Genomic DNA, 19,961 nt, shown 5'->3' on the forward strand with positions numbered 1-19,961 from the left:
TAAATATTCTGGAACTAAGAGCGATATTCAAGGCTCTTCAGGCTTGGCCTCAGTTAGCAACTCTGAGGTACATCAGATTTCAGTCGGACAACATCACGACTGTAGCTTACATCAACCATCAAGGGGGAACGAGAAGTTCCCTAGAGATGTTAGAAGTTTAAAAAATAATTCGCTGGGCAGAGATTCACTCTTGCCACCTATCAGCTATCCATATCCCAGGTGTAGAGCACTGGGAGGCGGATTTTCTAAGTTGTCAGACTTTTCATCCGGGAGAGTGGGAACTCCATCCGGAGGTATTCGCACAACTGATTCATCGTTGGGGCAAACCAGAACTGGATCTCATGGCGTCTCGCCAGAACGCCAAGCTTCCGTGTTACTGATCCAGGTCCAGGGATCCCAAGGCGACACTGAAAGATGCTCTTGCAGCGCCCTGGTCTTTCAACCTGGCTTATGTGTTTCCACTGTTTCCTCTGCTCCCTCGACTGATTGCCAAGATCAAGCAGGAGAGAGCATCGGTGATTCTGATAGCACCTGCTTGGCCACGCAGGACCTGGTATGCAGATCTAGTGGACATGTCATCCTTTCCACCATGGTCTCTGCCTCTGAGACAGGACCTTCTACTTCAGGGTCCTTCCAACCATCCAAATCTAATTTCTCTGCGGCTGACTGTCTAGAGATTGAACGCTTGATTTTATCAAAGTGTGGCTTCTCCGAGTCAGTTATTGATACCTTAATACGGGCACGAAAGCCTGTCACCAGGAAAATTTACCATAAGGTATGGCGTAGATATCTTTATTGGTGTGAATCCAAGGGTTACTCATGGAGTAAGGTCAGGATTCCTAGGATATTATCTCTTCTCCAAGAAGGTTTGGAAAAAGGATTGTCAGCTAGTTAAGCGTCTGGCAGATGTTCCAGACGTTCAGGCATTTTGTCAGGCTTTAGTTAGAATCAAGCCTGTGTTTAAAACGGTTGCTCCACCATGGAGCTTAAACTTGATTCTTAAGGTTCTTCAAGAAGTTCCGTTTGAACCTCTTCATTCCATAGATATCAAACTTTTATCTTGGAAAGTCCTTTTTTTTGGTAGCTATTTCATCGGCTCGTAGAGTCTCCGAGTTATTTGCCTTACAATGTGATTCTTCTTATCTGATTTTTCATACGGATAAGGTAGTCCTGCGTACCAAATCTGGGTTTTTACCTAAGGTGGTATCTAACAAGAATATCAATCAAGAGATTGTTCTTCCATCCTTGTGTTTCACAATCTGGACATGGTCCGTGCTTTAAAGTTTTTACTTACAAGCTACTAAAAATTTTCGTCAAACATCTGCTTGGTTTGTTGTCTTCTCTGGACAGAGGAGAGATCAAAAGGCTTCGGCAACCTCTCCTTCTTTTTGGCTAAGAAGCTTAATCCGCTTAGCCTATGAGACTGCTGGACAGCTGCCTCCTGAAAGGATTACAGCTCATTCCACTAGAGCTGTGGCTTCCACTTGGGCCTTTAAAAATGAGGCTTCTTTTGAACAGTTTTGCAAGGCGGCGACTTGGTCTTCGCTTCATACTTTTTCAAAATTTTGCAAATTTGATACTTTTGCTTCTTCGGAGGCTATATTTCAGAGAGAGGTTTTACAGGCAGTGTTTCCTTCCATTTAAGTTCCTGCCTTGTCCCTCCCTTCATCCGTGTACTTTAGCTTTGGTATTGGTATCCCACAAGTAATGGATGATCCGTGGACTGGATACACCTTACAAGAGAAAACACAATTTATGCTTACCTGATAAATTTATTTCTCTTGTGGTGTATCCAGTCCACGGCCCGCCCTGTCATTTTAAGGCAGGTAATTTTTAAATTTTAAACTACAGTAACCACTGCACCCTATGGTTCCTCCTTTCTCGGCTTGTTTTCGGTCTAATGACTGGCTATGACAGTTAGGGGAGGAGCTATATTGCAGCTCTGCTGTGGGTTTCCTCTTGCAACTTCCTGTTGGGAATGAGAATATCCCACAAGTAATGGATGATCTGTGGACTGGATACACCACAAGAGAAATAAATTTATCAGGTAAGCATAAATTGTGTTTTTTCCACTCCCTCTGTAGCATGTGACAGCCATCAGCCAATCACAAATGCATACACGCACCATGTGAAAGCCATCAGCCATTCACATTGCATACACACTTATTCTTGCACATGCTCAGTAGGAGCTGGAGACTCAAAGTTTAAATATAAAAATACTGTGCACATTTTGTTAATGGAAGTACATTGGAAAGTTGTTTAAAATGGCATGCTCTATCTGAATAATGAAAGTTTAATTTTGATTGAGTGTCCCTTTAAAACAACCGCACCGCCCTTGTCAGCCTCCTTAATGATAATGATGGTCTTTGTTTTTAAAGATTTAAGTGCTTTGAGTGCTTTTTTATCTTTACTGTGTGTTGCATAGTGAGGATTTGTTTTATTCAACAATTTTTCCACATCTTTTTCTACAAGTGCAACGTAAGTAGAGACACTATGTGCAGTGTTCTGCGGTGTAAAGTGACCTTTGTCATAAATGTCATATTGTTTTGGATTATTAAAACAAAACCTTGTTTTCTCTTTATCTTTAAGTAGTACATCTATATTATGCATTGCAAAATGTGCTTTCAATTAAATTTTTCTATAAAAATTGTGCAAATCCTGTTTCAACCAAATACATCAATACCAGCATCAATGCAAAAGGACAGGCCCTATTTAATAGTGATAATTCCTCAACATTTAAATTGTGACTGGAAATATTGTGAATTAAATAAATATTGCTAATTACAGTGGAATAAAGTCCATCTTTGGTGTTTTTACGTTTAATGTCCTCAACAGTATTTGTAGATTTTGGAATATTAAAAGCATCAACATCAGATGTTAACATGGAGGCTGTATTGTCACCCATCATAGGGGAAAGATATGGCGCCCCTGATTTAATACAGTCAATGCCTTTGGTGGTAGCTTCATACAGTCCCGTATCAGGTATCGTTGGTTGCTTAATGGTGCTATATGCATTGTCACATACCTCATTCCTTGTTACCGTTAATTGTAGTGACCCCTCTGTCTGCCTCTCGAGCGGCGTCCCCGTGACCTCGTCGTCGTCTTGTGGTGCTTCCTGCCTGCACGATGGGTTCTGTTTTTGAGTCCTCGGTCAAAAAACGTACCAAGGATTCAGAGCCACTGTGCATGTCTTCCGGGTTCTGGCGCTTTCTCCCTCTGTGTCGTGTCTGCTCGTATGGTCCGGCTCCACCCCTTGTGTACGATTTGACTGTATTTCCAGCGATTCACAATACTATTGGAATAATCTTGTTTGTCTCAGGCAAATTTGTTCCTCTTCCTGGAGTCAAGCTCTTTTCTGTAAGTAGCCACAGATTTCTCAATGTCGGCAATTGCTTTTTTGTATCAAGGGGGGACGATTTATTAAAATTTTAGCCTTAAATACATTCATTTCATTCTGGGCATATTCAACAGTCCAGGTAATCAAGTCGAAGGAGCACTTGTTTACTATGCTTTCAAACTTGTCACAGTAATCTTGCCTATTGGCAAATAAAGTAGGGCAGGTGGACATTCTGAGACCTCTTGGAATTCTTTGTACCTTATAATATTCAGAGAGGGTAATATCATGTAGCTCCAAAATCATCTGCTTTTTGCTTTCTTTCTCCAATTGTCTGGTTATGTTAGACAATATAACACAGAAACCCAAAAAAACTAATAAACAACATCCTGACAAATTTAATCTTTGTTACTAATGAACTTAGAAAATCCAATTAATAAAATACATAAAAAACACTGGCACATCTTACAGGATCTCAATCCATTTGTAGATTGATTTAAAAACTTTCCTATGCCTGCTTACCGAAGGAATAAAACTTTAAAAGATTGTTTAGTTCGTGCAGATATTGGTAGTGGTAAAACCAATGTACAAAAGACAATTGGTAGCAAGAAAACTGGGTGCTTCCCCTGTCTGAGTTGCAGTAACTGCAACTCTATGACTAAAGGCAGTTATTTTTATCATCCCCAGAGAGGTACAAAGTATAAAATAAACCAATACTTAACTTGTAGATCTAGTTACATCATATATATGGTTAAGTGTCCATGTTCATTTTATTATATTGGAGAGACCACAAGAGGGGCTTGTGAACGAACAACACAACATAAATCAAATCTAAGATGTAACAACAAAGAAGCCCCAGTATCTTCACATTTCCTTGAAGCAGGTCACAGTATTAGTTAGCTGCGCTTTCAAATTATTGAAAAGGTAGAAATCCCTAGGAGAGGGGGTGATCGAGAAAATCTACTAAAAATTAGAGAAATGTATTGGATTCATAAGCTGCAGACTCTTACACCAAAAGGCCTTTTTACAAAAGATATTTATGGCAATATGTGTTACAACATATAAACTATATCCTTTTGCTTAACCCCTTCTTAATCAATCATAGTTTTTTATATTAATGAGTAGTGCTCTCATTGGTTTTTAATAATTGTTTGTATATATTGTTGCTACAATTTGTTTTTAAATATAACACACCTTATGGTACTCTCTCTTTAAGGTAGCCAAAAGCATTATGTGTTGATGCTTTTATACATTGTAACCACTAGATGTCAGTGACCATACAGGATGTGGGTGTCTCAATACCTTGATACAGATATAAAGGTAGCCATTATATGTATGTTTGTTAGACATGACTAAGGACCTGTGAGAGGTCTGAAACGTTTACTTTGAGACCATGAAGCAATAAAAGGTCTGATGATTTACAGATTGGGCTGGAGTAACCTTCTTTTTTGCACTTTACACTGAGGGGATGGCTGACCCTTTGCTCCGTGCCCTATTGCTGATTGCTGTTCCCTCCTTGCTTGTATTTAGAATAGATGTAGGCAGCTAAAGAAATAAAATATTAATTGTTGGTGTGTATTAGTAGTTGCAGTTGTTTTTAATATTTTTCCATCTGTTTACCTCTATTTTTCCTGTTATTGACCTGAAAAACTTTCCCTTTTTTCATTGCTCAGAACTCAATTCGGCACAACCTTTCCTTGCATGACATGTTTGTGAGAGAAACATCTGCAAACAACAAAATCTCTTACTGGACCATCAATCCCGCAGCTAATCGCAGTCTGACCCTAGACCAGGTGTTTAAGGTAAGCTTTAGCAGAAAGTGTTCTGAAAAGCATGGTAATAAAGTAATCACAAACGCACTACCCACACTATATGTTTCTATAGCAGTGCGCTCTACCACTGCTGCTTTGCTTGCGGTATTGAATGGCGCTAGTTACTGTAACAGTTGAAAGTACTTAATACTGCAAGGATAGCAGCAGCGTGAGAGCACACTGCAATAGGACATAGTGCAGGCAGTGTGTTTGTGATTGGCTGCACCAGCCGTCTGTCAAGTGTCTAAAAAAAAAAAAAAAGAAGGAATTTTAGGAGAGAAGCCAGGGAGGGATTTAAATATCCAATATCCAATTTGTTTTTAAATAATGATACAGCATTGTAAGAGATTGTGTTAAAACAAACCCCCTGCATTGCTGATATCTCCTCAGTTTAGCATAACTTTAAAGGGATAGTGTACTGTAAAATTGTTTCCTCTTAATGTATTTGCAGCTGGTATAACACATCATTGTAGAGTATCAAATGTATGAGAAATTGCTCCTTTAACTTTATTTTTGTATATGATATTACTGTCTGTGGTAACTAATATCACAATCCAATAAAATTGGCTACGCTTGCAGGCACAGCAGACCTCGTTCGCTTATCTTTCTGTTTACACAAAATTTTCATCTTATCTCTCTTAAAAACTAGCATTTTATTATCTCTGTCCCACCACCCAAATGGCGCAGTGATTACTTTTGAAACCTTCTTAACTTTTCTACAACCAGTACTTAAGCATTAAAATATTCAGTATATTTTATGATACATCAGGCAAAATCAGCTATTTCAAATAACAAAGTAAAGGTAAATGAACTATTTGTAAACAATTTAAAACATGCCAGCAGGTAAATGGATTACAGGGGAGAAAAAGATCACAGTACACTGTTCCCTTTAAAATATAACAATACTCGTGATCTACATCTGTGTTTCTCAGCCTTTTCTGTATTTTTTCCCCCTTAACCACAACATTGTAAATGTTATCCCTCACACTCATCCACATTTTAGGCCAAAGGTATTTTAGTAATGTTTTTAATGCATTTGTTTTAACTCACAATGTTGCTGATTACAGATTCAGTTATTGCTGTACCTCCTAGAAAGGAAAAAACAAAGTTGAATAAAAATCTCACATCTCAACATTGATGGAAAACTGTTCATGATGACCCTTTTCTGTATCTGACTTTAGTTTTATATACAATTTACCTGGCTCACTTTACTGGTCATGCTTTAACTCTGTATGATGCACCTTTTTTATATGTGGTATTTCACTTTGACATTTTGTGTTGCATCTTTACCTGACCCATTTTCTGCACCAAGACAAGTCCTGCAGATTTCTAATAACACGGTGAGTGCACGGATAATCATCAAATACTGTTGGGAATATCACTCCTGGCCAGCAGGAGGAGGCAAAGAGCACCACAGCAAAGCTGTTAAAGTGAAGGTAAACTTTGATGAATGAGAGCCCATTTTTAAAAAAATGCTATTAAAAACAGGGGCACTTTCATTAAAGTTTACAAAGCAGCCGTTTTGATTAAAAACTTACCTCTCTTCTTTGCACAGCCAGAGCAGCTTCCCCCACCCATAGATCCTCTCTTCACACGTCATCAATGACTAATCCAGCTTCCTCCAATCACGGCTTCCCCCCAGGGTAGTCATTGCCTGAGGCCAAGTCGTGATTGGAGGAAGCTGGATTAGTCATTGATGACATGGGAAGAGAGGATCTCCAGGTGCGGGAAGCTGCTCTGGCGGTGAAAAAAACAAAGGTAAGTTTTTAATCAAAACGGCTGCCTTCTAAACTTTGATGAATGAAAGTGCCCCTGTTTTTCTTTCATCAAAGTTTACCTTCACTTTAAATATCACTCCCCTACCCACAATCCCCCAGTCATTCTCTTTGCCTGTAGTGCAAGGAGGAGGTGAAGTTTAGGTGTCTGATGAGAAGTTTTCTTCATTCAAGATTTTTTTTTTTTTTAGCAGAGTAAGCTTACTCTGTTCCTTTCTGGAGTATAGCCTAGTCCACATAAGTCTCTTCAGTAGGGCAGTGGTGGCTTTTGAGCACTTGAGAACTTGTGAGGTACAATCCTCACTGCGTTTTCTCAAGAATCTGCTGCCCTAACTAGAAAACCTGAGTAGGTTTGCTCAGTTTTTCTCTCTTCACAGGTCCATGTGAGGTGCTGCACCCTCTCAAACCGGACAGCACTTTCAGGTAAGTGCCATTTTAATTTTCTTTTGCAAGGAGATTGATGGCACTTGTTACAGCTAAAAGCTGTCTTATTTAATATAGGACTTTATTAAACCTTCATGTTTGGGGTTTCTTTTAGGCAGTTTGGGCATTGACTGTGAGGTGATTTATGGTGGCTGTGTGTTATAGTAGTTTTTATACTTTAACTTTTGGTCATGGAGATTACCGTTGTAAGCCGTTTTTTCGGCAGTTAAAGCTCTGTAACTGCTCTGTATTTGAAAAGGGGATTGTTACTTCTGTGAGGGAAGTCACTCTGTGAGCTGCAGGACAGGTAGGCACCTCAGTAAAGCTACTGAGGTGTATAGGTAGCCTGAGGTCTATTTGGTTTGTTGCGCTAACACAACTTTTCTATTTAAAGACACAGTACACTTATTTTTTATTTTCAAATAAATTATTTTTACACTTTATCCTTATTTATTACATAAAATAGATCAAGAGGCTTTTCAAACCATTTTCCCAGGCGAAGTTGCTGCTTCTCAGTTATGTTTTGATGCTCAGGTGGAACCCCCAGTTCCTTTTTGTTCCTCGTGCATTGAGAGAACTTTAAGTTATAGAGATACAATATTTGACCATGAGCCACCATTATCCAAGACAAATGCTGTTCATGTGTCTCCTGTTGCAGATATACCGCAGCTTTCTCCTCAATCGTCCCAACAGTTTCCACATACAGTTTTCTGGTTCCTGACCGTGCTGTGGAGATTATTGCTCGAGAATGGGAAAGACCTGGTATTCCCTTTTCTCCATCGTATAGCGGATTCTATTAAGGAGTCGTGGCAGACGGTTCCTAAGGTAGAAGGAGCGATCTCCACTTGAGCCAAGAGGACTACTATTCCCATAGAGGATAGTTGTTCTTTTAAAGATCCAATGGATAAAAAAAATTGGAGGCTTTACCAAAAAAAGATGTATGTCCACCAGGGTCTACAATGGCAACCTGTGTATTGTCACTATTACCAGCGCTGCGGCTTACTGGTTTGATGCGTTGACTGAATCAAGTTAGCCAATTCCTTCATTACAGATGCTTACTTACAGGTTATTAAACTGGGAGCCAAAATTTCTGGTTTTGCGGTCCTAGCCCACAGGGCCTTGTGGTTGAAGTCCTGGTCTACGGATGTTAAATCTAAATCTAAGCTCATGGCTATTCCTTACAAGGGTAAGACCTGGTTTGGCGGAAATTCTCAGATATAACTGGAGGGAAGGGTTCTTTTCTTCCTCAAGATAAAAAGAATAAGCAGAAGGGACGTCAGAGTAATTTTTGTTCCTTTTGTAACTTTAAAGGCAAGTCTTCCTCCAAGCAAGATCAAGCCTTCTTGGAAGCCCAACCAGTCCTGGAATAAGGGAAAGCAATCTTAAAAACCCTTCAGCTAATTTCAAGTCAGCATGAAGGATTGGCCTCTGATCCGGGAGTGGATCTTGTTAAGGGGCAGACTTTTTTTTTTCCCCAGGCTTGGATAAGAGATGTACTGGATTCCTGGGCGGTGGAAATTGTCTCCCAGGGATACAAAATATACTTCAAATATTTTCCTCCCAGAGGCAGGTTTCTCCTCTCCAGATTATCTGTAGACAAGATAAAGAGAGGCATTCTTACATTGTGTCAAGGACCTTGCCACCCTGGGGTTAATAGTTCCAGTTCCCTTTCAGGAAAGGGGTCTGGGATTTTACTCAAATCTGTTCGTAGTTCCCAAAAAGGAGGGAACTTTTCGACCAATCCTAGATCTAACATGTTTGAACAAGTTTCTCAGAGTGCCATCCTTCAAGATTGAGACTATACGCTCCATTCTTCCCTTGGTACAAGAGGGTCAGCTAATGACAACCATAGACCTAAAGGATGCATACCTTCATGTTCCCATTCACAGGGACCATTACAAGTTTCTGAGATTTGCCTTGTTGGACAATCCTTTCCAGTTCGTGGCCCTTCCATTCGGTCTTGCCACAGCTTCCAGATTTTTTTCAAAGGTTCTGGGGGCTCTTTTAGCTGTGCTTCGATCTCGGGGCATTGCATTGGCACCTTATCTTGACAACATTCTGGTTCAGGCGCCATCTTTTCAACCAGTAGAATCTCATAGGGAGATCTTGTTGTCTTTTCTTCCATCCCACGTATGGAAGGTGAGTCAGGGAAAAAAAGTCCTTTGATTGCAGCTACAAGGGTCGTATTTTTGGGGACCTTAATAGATTCCCTGTTAATGAAGAGTTTTTTGACAGAGGTCAGAAAGAAGATTTTCAACTCTTGTTTTGCCCTTCAGTCCTCTCCATGGCCGTCAGTGGCTCAATGTATGGGGGTAATCGGTCTGATGGTGGCTTCCATGGACATCATTCAGTTTGCTCGGTTCCATCTCAGACCTCTGCAGTTATGCATGCTCAGACAATGGAACGGGGACTTTATGGACCTGCCTCCGCGTGTAGATCTAGATCAGACATCAAGACTCTTCCGTGGTGGCTTTCTCAGGATCATCTCTCCCAGGGTACTTGCTTCTGCAGACCCTCCTGGGTGATTGTGACCACTGATGCCAGCCTTCTAGGTTGGGGAGCAGTATGGGGCTCGTTGAAGACTCGGGGCTTATGGACCCAGGAGGAGTCAGTCCTGCCCATAAACATCTTGGAGCTGAGAGCAATTTTCAATGCTCTTCTGGCCTGGCCTCAGTTAGCCTTAGCCCGGTTTATCAGATTCCAGTCGGACGACATAACCTCAGTGGCCTACATCAACCACCAGGGGGAAACTCGGAGTTCCTTGGTCATGACAGAGGTGGCCCAAGTTATTCAGTGGGCGGAGACTCACAACTGCTGTCTTTCTGTGATCCACATCCCAGGAGTGGACAGTTGGGAAGCAGATTTTCTGAGCAGACAGACTTTTCATCCCAGGGAGTGGGAATTTCATTCGGATGTGTTTTCCAGCTTGACCCTCAAGTGGGGGCAGCCGGAGTTGGATCTCATGGCTTCTCGTCAGAATGCCAAACTTCCGAGATACGGCTCGAGGTCAAGAGATCTACAGGCATTTCTGATCAATGCTCTGGCAGTTCCTTGGAACTTCAGTCTAGCATACCTGTTTCCTCCATTCGCTCTCCTTCCAAGAGTCATTGCTCGAATCAAGCAGAAGAGGGCGTTTGTAATTCTCATAGCCCCGGCGTGGCCTTGCAGGATTTGGTATGCAGACCTAGTGGAAATGTCATCCTTTCCACCTTGGAGACTGCCTCTGAGGAAGGACCTTCTACTTCAGGGTCCCTTCCTTCATCCAAATCTCGTTTCTCTGAAGCTGACTGCTTGGAGATTGAACGCTTAGATTTTTTGTAAATACTTGTATTGGTGTGAATCCAAAGGATACTCTTGGAGTAGAGTAAGGATTCCTAGGATTTTGTCCTTTCTCCAGGATGGTCTGGAGAAGGCAAAGATGATTATACCTGCTGCAAAGAAAGACAATCCGCAACAAGTGATGCAGGTAAAAACAGACTTTATTTAAAGTCAAATACTTGTAAAGGGTACATGCAAGCTCGGGAGAGAGCTAGGAACAGATTAAAACGTCCGACGCGTTTCCTGCCCGTTGCAAGATTCTTTCTTTGCAGCAGGTATAATCATCTTTGCATTCCATTGGATTTCTTTTCTCAGGAGACAGGGGAGTGTCTCTTTACCTGCTTGCAAGGAGTCTCGTTGTCAGCCCGTAGAGCGGAACCAGCAGAACAAGGTAACAATACTTTGTATCAGTGTTGTAAGTTCACGGCACATCATACTCTCAGTATATCTGCTCATCTTACCGTTAAGACTGACAAAAGACACACATGTTACACACGAATTGCATTAACATTGACTAACAGTTTGGAATATAACGATACAAACAGAACTGTTAATATCATTACTTTTGTTACGAAAATTAAGTGCAAATCGTAATCCTGTGTGCAGACTGCATATCCTGTTGAATGTGGTCTGGAGAAGGGTTTGTCGGCAAGTACTCTAAAGGGTCAGATTTAGGCATAGTCTATTTTGTTACATAAGCGCTTGGCGGATGTGCCAGACGTGCAATCGTTTTGTCAGGCCTTGGTTAGAATTCGGCCTGTTTTTAAACCCGTTACTCCTCCATGGAGTCTTAACCTTGTTCTTAAAGTTTTACAACAGGCTCCGTTTGAGCCTATGCATTCTTTAGATATTAAGATGTTATCTTGGAAAGTTTTGTTTCTTGTTGCTATTTCCTCTGAGAGTTTCTGAACTCACTGCTTTACAGTGTGATTCCCCTTATCTTATATTTTACGCTGATAAGGTGGTTCTGCGTACTAAGTTTCGTTTCCTGCCCTAGGTTGTTTTGGTCAAGAATATTAATCAGGAAATCGTTGTACCTTCTTTGTGTCCTAATCCTTCTTCTCACAAAGAACGCTTGTTGCATAATCTGGATGTTGTGCGAGCGCTAAAATTTTATTTGCAGGCAACTAAGGACTTTTGTCAGTCTTCTGCATTGTTTGTTTGCTTTTCTGGGAAACGCAGGGGTCAGAAAGCTACGGCTACTTCACTTTCCCTTTGGCTGAAGAGTGTTATTCGCTTGGCATATGAGACTGCTGGACAGCAACCTCCTGAGAAAATCACAGCTCATTCCACAAGGGCTATTTCTTCTTCCTGGGCCTTCAAAAATTAAGCTTCTGTGGAACAGATTTGCAAAGCTGCTCCTTGGTCATCTTTGCACACTTTTTCCAAATTCTATAAATTCGATACTTTTGCCTCGGCTGAGGCTTCTTTTGGGAGAAAGGTTCTTCAAGCAGTGGTGCCTTCTGTTTAGGTTCCTGTCTTGTCCCTCCCTTATCTGTGTCCTCTGGCTTGGGTATTGGTTCCCAAAAGTAATTGATGATGATCCGTGGACTCACTGTGTCATTAGAAAAAAAAACGAAATTTATGCTTACCTGATAAATGTATTTATTTCTTGACACGGTGAGTCCACGGCCCGCCTTCTATTCAGACAGTTTCTTTTTATATAAACATCAGTCATCTCTACACCTTGTTACTTCCTTTCTCTCCTTTCCCTTTGGTCGAATAACTGGGGGATTGTGGGTAGGGGAGTGATATTTAACAGGTTTGCTGTGGTGCTCTTTGCCGCCTCCTGCTGGCCAGGAGTGATATTCCCAACAGCAATTGATGATGATCTGTGGACTAACCGTGTCAAGAAAGAAATACATTTATCAGGTAAGCATAAATTTCGTTGTGTTTTTTTTTTTTTTTTTTTTTTTTTTTAATTAACACCTTTGGCTTAGCTGCCATAGTGATGCCTGTAAATATTCTGATGTCTTCATGTTACCATATGTTCTTGCTGAGCCTCATGCCCGGGGGCAGTTATCGGTATTGGAAAAACATTTCTGATAGTTTTTAATTGTAACATAGAAACATAGATATTGACGCCAGATAAGAGTTATAGGCCCAGATATTACTTAACAGTATAAACTTATCTAGTTTGTAGGATAGCCTTATGCTTGCCCCAGGCATTTTAAAGTCCCCCACAGTGTTTGTCATTACTACCTCCTTGAGGAAGTTTATTCCATAAATCAATCACCCTTTCTGTAAAGAAACTTCCTCAAATTACTCCTGAATCTACTAACCTTCAGCTTGAGATCATGACCCCTAGTTCTTGAATTTTCCATTTTATGTAAAATACTCACAACCTCAGCTTTACTAAGCCCTTTAACGTACTTGAAAGTTATCATCATATCACCTCTTTCCCTTCTCTCCTCTAAGCTATACATATTTAGGTAATTGAGCTTCTCCTAGTATGTTTTATTTTTTAGACCATGTACCAGTTTGGTAGCCCTCCTTTGCACAGATTCAAGTTTTGTAATATCCTTCTGAAGATATGGCCTTCAAGAACTGCACACAATACCCAGGATGAGGCCTAACTAATGATCTATAAAGTGGCATAAGAACCTTATATTTCTGTTGCAAATACCTATACCAATACATCCAAGCATTCTGCTGGCCTTACTCGCTGCAATACTACATTGTTTACTAATTTTTAAATCATCTGAAATAATAATTCCCAAGTCCTGTTCCTCATCTGTAACAGTCAGTAAAGTGTCTAGTCTGTAACATTTGGATTTGTCTTCCCTAAATGCATTACTTTACACTTTGCCTTGTTAAACTTTTTAGATCCCAGTCGTTTGTCCAATCCTCCAATTGTTGTATATCACTTCTCATTTTGTTCACCCCCCCTGGAACATCCACTCTGTTCCAAATTTTTGTATCGTCTGCAAACAGACATACTTTCCCCTGTAGCCCTTTGCTGATATCACAGATAAAGATGTTAAACAAAACAGGCCCCAGAACTGACCCCTGAGGAACACCACTAGTAACAGCCCACTCTGCTGAATGAACTTCATTTACTAAGACACTTTGTTTTCTGTTCTTAAGCCAAAATTCCACCCAGTTCACAATGTTTGTGTCTAGGCTAAGGAGATAGTTTGTGTGGGACGGTGTCAAATGCTTTGATGAAATCTAGATAGGCTACATTAACTGCTCCAACCTTGTCTAATACTTTTGTTACATAATCAAAGAAGCCAATTAGATTAGTCTGACATGATCTCCCTTAAAGGGACAGTCTACCATAGAATTGTTATTGTTTTAAAAGATAGATAATCCCCTTTATTACCCATTCCCCAGTTTTGCATAACCAACCTCTGTGATTACCTTGTATCTAGGAACCTTCTTCCAGCCCCCTGATCACATGACTTTGACTATTTATTATCTATTGTCTTAAATTTAGCATTGTGTTGTGCTAGATCTTAAATAACTTTCTGTGCCTGAACACAGTGTTATCTATTTGGCCCATGTGTACTTTCTGTCTCTGTGTTGAAAAGAGATTTAAAAAGCATGTGATAAGAGGCAGCCCTCAAAGGCTTAGAAATTAGCATATGAGCCTACCTATGTTTAGTTTAAACTAAGAATACCAAGAGAAAAAAGCAAATTTGATGATAAAAGTAAATTGGAAAGTTGATTAAAATTAAAAGTCCTTTCTGAATAATGAAAGTTTAATTTATACTAGACTGTCCCTTTAATTAAAGCCATGCTGATTTTGGTCCTCTAAATTGTTTGTCTTTATGTAAGTCATAATTCTTTCTTTTAAGAGACTTTCCATTAATATCCCTACTACTGAAGTTAAACTAACTGGCCTGTTGTAATGTTTTCTTTTTATTTCTTTCCACAATGCTATCTCCTTCATCACTTGGAGGCTTCACATCCCACATCGGTTGAAAGCAATGAACCTGTAAGTCTTCCCTCCTTAAATAGCTGTATATTGTGCGTTCTGGAGAAATATTTCATTCTGGCCTCTAGGGGTCTCCTGTGCACTGAATTGGACGGGTATCCTCTTAAAGGGACACTGAACCCAAAATGTTTCTTTCGTGATTCAGATAGAGCATGCAATTTAAAGCAACTTTCTATTTTACTTCTATTTTTTTTTCTGCGTTCTCTTTGTATCTTTATTTGGAGAAAAAAAAGGCATCTAAGCTTTTTTTTTTTTGGGTTCAGAACTCTGGACATCACATTTTTATTGGTGGATGGATTTATCCACCAATCAGAACAACCCAGGTTGTTCATCAAAAATGGGCCGGCATCTAAACTTACATTCTTGCATTTCAAATAAAGATACAAAGAGAATGAAGAAAATGTGATAATAGGAGTAAATTAGAAGGTTGCTTAAAATATCGTGCTCTATCTGAAAGAAAAAAATTGGTTTCAGTGTCCCTTTAACTCCTTGGCTGCCAGAGAGGGTTGTAATGTTTTGCTACAGTCCAGTCTGCACTACAAACCTCTCTGCCAGCCCTTTTTAATAGTAGTTTTCTCTTAGTGCTACTTTTAGTTGATTTACCACATAATCCCTGTCCTTATATTTAAAACATTTTAAAGGTTTAATTTTATATTTTTTTTTCTATTTCAGTGGGGTTTTCTTCCACATGTACATTATTAAATATTTTAATTGGGTAAAAATAATATAATTTTGAATTATAGTTGTCATATCATATTTAAAAGTTTCACTGTTGTCAAGCTTAATTCATTTTTAAGGTAACTGATGTAAATGTACTTTGATGTGAAACTGACTATTTAGTCATAATCTTGTTTGGTTTCTTAGTCCACTGTGTGTGTGTCTCACTCTCACACTCACTTATTATTGATTTCCTGTTTTGGAATGTTTTTCTGTTTGAATAGACTTAAAAGCCACTTGATATCCTTGCAAATTGCTATGGTTGGCATAAACAACATAAATCTCTGTGTGCCTTTCCAAAGATATTTTGCACTAATTAAATTGTAATTAAAGTGAATGTCAATTTTCATGTGAAAGTGCCCCGGGGGAATTTCATTCATGAAAATTGACATTGCACCAGATTTTAAAAATACTTACCTTTTTTCTTCTGAAATGCTGGATCGCCGTTCTGAAACAAGGCCCCGCCCTCTTCTTCCTGGTCTAATTACCCAGCAATGACGAAATCGGCTTCCTCCAATCACGGCGTTGCCTCAGGAAATGATTCCCCCCCCCCCCAGGCCCCCCAGGAGAAAGCCGTGATTGGAGGATGCCGGAATCGTTATTGCTGACGAATAGACAGGCTGGTGAAGCGCTGGAGCGGCTTCAAGAAGAATAGGTAAGTATCTTAAGAAAACGGGTGAAATGTAAACTTCCATGAATGAAAGTGCCAGTGTTTTTAATAGTATTGTTAAAAACAGGGCACTCATTTACATTCACTTTAAGGTATCTTGTGGCAATGTTGTCATAGCCCCCTTGGGTGTAGCTTTACTTTCCTATATCTGCCTCTCTGTCTGAGCCATCCAGCTTCCTTAGTGCGAGCTCATGAGCAGTGCATGCTCCTCAAATACTGTTATGAAGTTTTCACAGCACATCAGGTAGTGAGCTGCCCAGAATTACAGCTTTCAATGAATGCTACCAACTCTATTTAAGAACAACACAAACTGAATAGAAGCTGAACTGTTCTAAAGAAGTTTGTAGAAGAAGGATAGTCCAAGGACCTGATTATCAAAAACTCGCTGGCATGGAACAAAATCATACAAAGTCTTCGGGTGCTTTTTTTGTGCATTTTGTTACAATGTATGCGTTTCTCATTCACACACAAAACTCTGCATAGCTAGATAAACCGTTCTCAAGCTATCATTTCTAAAATGATTTAAGGAACCTCACAGTACTGACAAGACTCCTCTGATAATCTTGCCATAGAGGAGACTTTTAGCTCATCAGGCCCCAAGAGAGACGTTTTGTGCAGCCTAGTTGCGCTGTAATCGCTAAATTCTGAAAGTCAGCAACTTTTCCTACTACTTCTTTATCTGATTAAATGTAGCTAAGATCATAGAAAGTCTTTCAAGAATTATGTAACAAGTTTTTTAAGTTGTTGCCACAAGCAAATTGTCTGAGATTTTTTTTTCAGGAAATTTCCCTGAAATTGCATTTCTCTAAATAGCTATTGCTAGAGTGATTAGTGATTTAAGGTAAACAGGCAGCGGGGTGGTTATTCCCACTCCTGATTAACTACAAAGGACTTGGTGTTTGAATATAAGTCACATTAGAAGGCCATAACTAGCAACAACTTCAACAGTTCCTCAGTCCTATGTTTCAATGTCCATGTGGAAGTGATTGTGGTGCTTACCCGGCTACTTGAATATTGCTAAGTATTGCACTGCCCCCACCCGGGTACTTCATAATGCCACCTGGCTGGCAACATTTTCTGTGGAGAACAGGGAGAGGGATCAGATTGATATACTTAAGGAAAGTTCTCTGTGGAAACTATACAAATATCCAAATGTCAACCATTCTAGGTGTATTGTAAAACAGTCTTTATTGCTGGAAAAATCCTCAAAGGAAAGAAAAGGGCAACATAGCATACATCCGTTTACAATGGATTGCAGAATCACAACAGAGCCGGTCCTACTCACGTGATAAAGAGCTACGACTAGCTCTAGGGTAAGGGCTCAACAAACAAATCTCCTTGAATCAGCCCAGGTCTCTCCTTGAAAAAGCTGAGTGTAATCGGCGAAACGTACGTCTGCGTATTTGAAGGAACTATATGGACTGATCACGAAGAGGGGTTTCATCTGATCAACAGCAAGGCTATATTACCCAAAGTTTTTAAACAAAAGTTCTAATTTGAAGGACTTTAATGCACTATATGTGAGTGTAAACCTGAGCTTTTATACTTTGAGTGATGTTTGTCTGTTTTTAAACTTTTTTTTATTTCTTTTTATTGAGAAACATAAGATATCCATACAGAGTAAATGTGTACCATTGACAAAGTACAGTAAATTGGCAAATTCACAGAATGTAATCTGTACATAAGGTATTTGAATGAATGAATTACGTGGATTTCATCGGAAGCATGGACTATCAGTCTCTCGTTTTTTCTTTATAACAAACACAAATAACAAACATTAAATAGAAAACTAAAGCAAATACAATTCTGCACCTTGAGGTGAATAATGGTTAGAAACTAAAGTAGAAAATATGCCCTCCTGAGGAATAAAAATAAGGTGTTTATAAATATTTAACTATAGAGGGGGTAATTATGATGTAGTATATAACCTAAGAACGATCACTATTTTCTCTGCCAGTGTATATGAAAGGGGCAGGCTTCCATTGACTAGTATAGAATGTTAAATGGAATCAGATCCTGGCTGGGCTGACCACTGGTTGAAGATTTATTGGTTTCCATTCCATACTGTCTGGTTCATATAGACATTGGTCACTAATTTGTGCTGTGTCTCAGTGCCATGTCACCTAGTTAGGAATTGAAACATATAATCCCTAGGCTAAGAGAATATGATGGTGCAGAGCAATTAGAAACTTAACACGCTCATTGAATTATGGTGTACTGTGACAATTAGTTAACAGCAATGATATGCGGAATTGGGCATGGTCAGTCTATAGTAGCAATCAACTGGGATACATTTAGAAGAAGATTGCTGTTAGCTCACATTGCTGATCCAGAGGCAATGAACCATCATTTTGTAATTTAAAGTGAAAGTAAATCCTAGCGTTTTTACAAATGCTAGGATTGACTATTGAAACAAACATATATTTCTTTCTAATGACACGATGAGTAAGATTTCTCAGTCTTTATCTATTTTTCCACAGGTCCATGTGAGGAAGAGGACCTTTCAAACCTAGTGAGCTGCCTTGCTGCCTGGCAGATTTATGAGGTAAGTGTTGACTTTATTTTTTCTGGGACTAGAAAGAGAAGGACTCAGAAAAAGGTTGGGCACTTTATTCATTAGGAAAAGATATAGCAATTATTATTTTCCTGGAACTATATAGTAATCCTAATGTACTTACAAAGGGTTTATATAGGGTAGCATTTGCAGGCACTGGGGATTGAGGAGAAAAGACTCAATGTGGGCGATACTCTGTTAGTTTATTACAGAGTTTTCACAGAAAATGTTGGCTAACTTGTTAGTTTGGACACGCCCACGAGGACTTGGATGGCGGTAGGATTATGTGCTGCGCACATACTTCTCTCAATTGCGATTATATGTATGAAAAAAATCTGACTACTTGCCGTTTTTTTAGTTAAAACGGAATTAATATGGTTTAGCATTATTTCAACAGCTCTCAATTCGGTTCCGGTTTTCATAACGCAATTATTTCCGGTAATCCCACAAGGTTGTCAAACTTAGCAGTTAAAGCTGAGGGTAGAAGCTGTTGGATGTGTGTTAAATCTTTATTTTACAGTAAAAAATAAAGCAATTACGTGGTTTCAGTTCAAAGAATAAAACGGTTCCGTTTTTTTGCAGCTCATCAAAATAAAGCAGTTTCCTTTTAAAATTTAAAGAAACGGTAACGTTATTTTCTATTTGTCTTATTTATTTCTGTTAGAACTTTGTTATAGATGCAGATATCTTATATCTCTTTGGTTTAAATTATTATATAGTCCGCCAGTCCTTGTATGTTCCTCATGTGTTGAGGAACACAATATTTATTTTTTGAGGCAATATTGTTTGGGAGTTTATTTTTGACAATGCTCAAAATATTCCGTCATTTTCTCCTCTGGTGTCCCAATTTTTTTTTATTAGTAATACAGTGCCATGCTTTTTCTCCCAATTCCCTTGTGTATGGTTTCTGTCTCGACTGTATCTATTTCAAACTTCCTTCTCATAAGTTTGAAGAAGAGGATATTTTGGTATCTCCTGTGGGTAAGATCTCAGAATCATACAGTGTAATCCCTTCCTCTGATGCTGGAGTGTTATTCAGATTTAAGCTAGAGCACCTACGTTTTCTACTTAAGGAGGTTTTAGCTACCCTGGACAACTTTGATATTACGGTCATAGTCAATCCTAAACAAGTTTAACGTTCCCTGCATGACGGAAGTATTCCTTGTACCTGATAGGGCTACAGTGATTATTACTAGGAATGAGAAAGACTGGGTATCCCTTTTTTTCTCCATTCCCTATAATTATAAGATGTTTCTTTTAGCAGACGCTATCAAGGAAATTTGGCAGACGGTACCCACAGGGGCAATTTCCACGCTAGCCAAGGAAACTACTATTCCCATAGAGGAGAGTTGTTCCTTTCGGATCCCGCAGTGTTTTATGGTTAAAATCTTGGTCTGCGGATGTGTCATCTAAGTCTAA

At 39.5% G+C, this 19,961-nt stretch overlaps 1 protein-coding gene across 2 annotated transcripts in view; it reads left to right on the forward strand.

Moving 5' to 3' along the window:
- Window positions 1-19,961, forward strand: part of FOXM1 (forkhead box M1) — a 112,060-nt gene that overhangs the window by 25,604 nt on the left and 66,495 nt on the right. For both annotated transcript variants that reach the window (XM_053718809.1, XM_053718810.1), the window contains exons 5-6: window positions 5,008-5,136; window positions 14,566-14,601. In XM_053718809.1, coding sequence (XP_053574784.1) covers window positions 5,008-5,136; window positions 14,566-14,601 — 165 coding nt within the window. The remainder of the gene's footprint in view (window positions 1-5,007; window positions 5,137-14,565; window positions 14,602-19,961) is intronic.

Source organism: Bombina bombina, chromosome 6, assembly GCF_027579735.1.
Source record: "Bombina bombina isolate aBomBom1 chromosome 6, aBomBom1.pri, whole genome shotgun sequence".
NCBI classification, from domain to species: domain Eukaryota; kingdom Metazoa; phylum Chordata; class Amphibia; order Anura; family Bombinatoridae; genus Bombina; species Bombina bombina.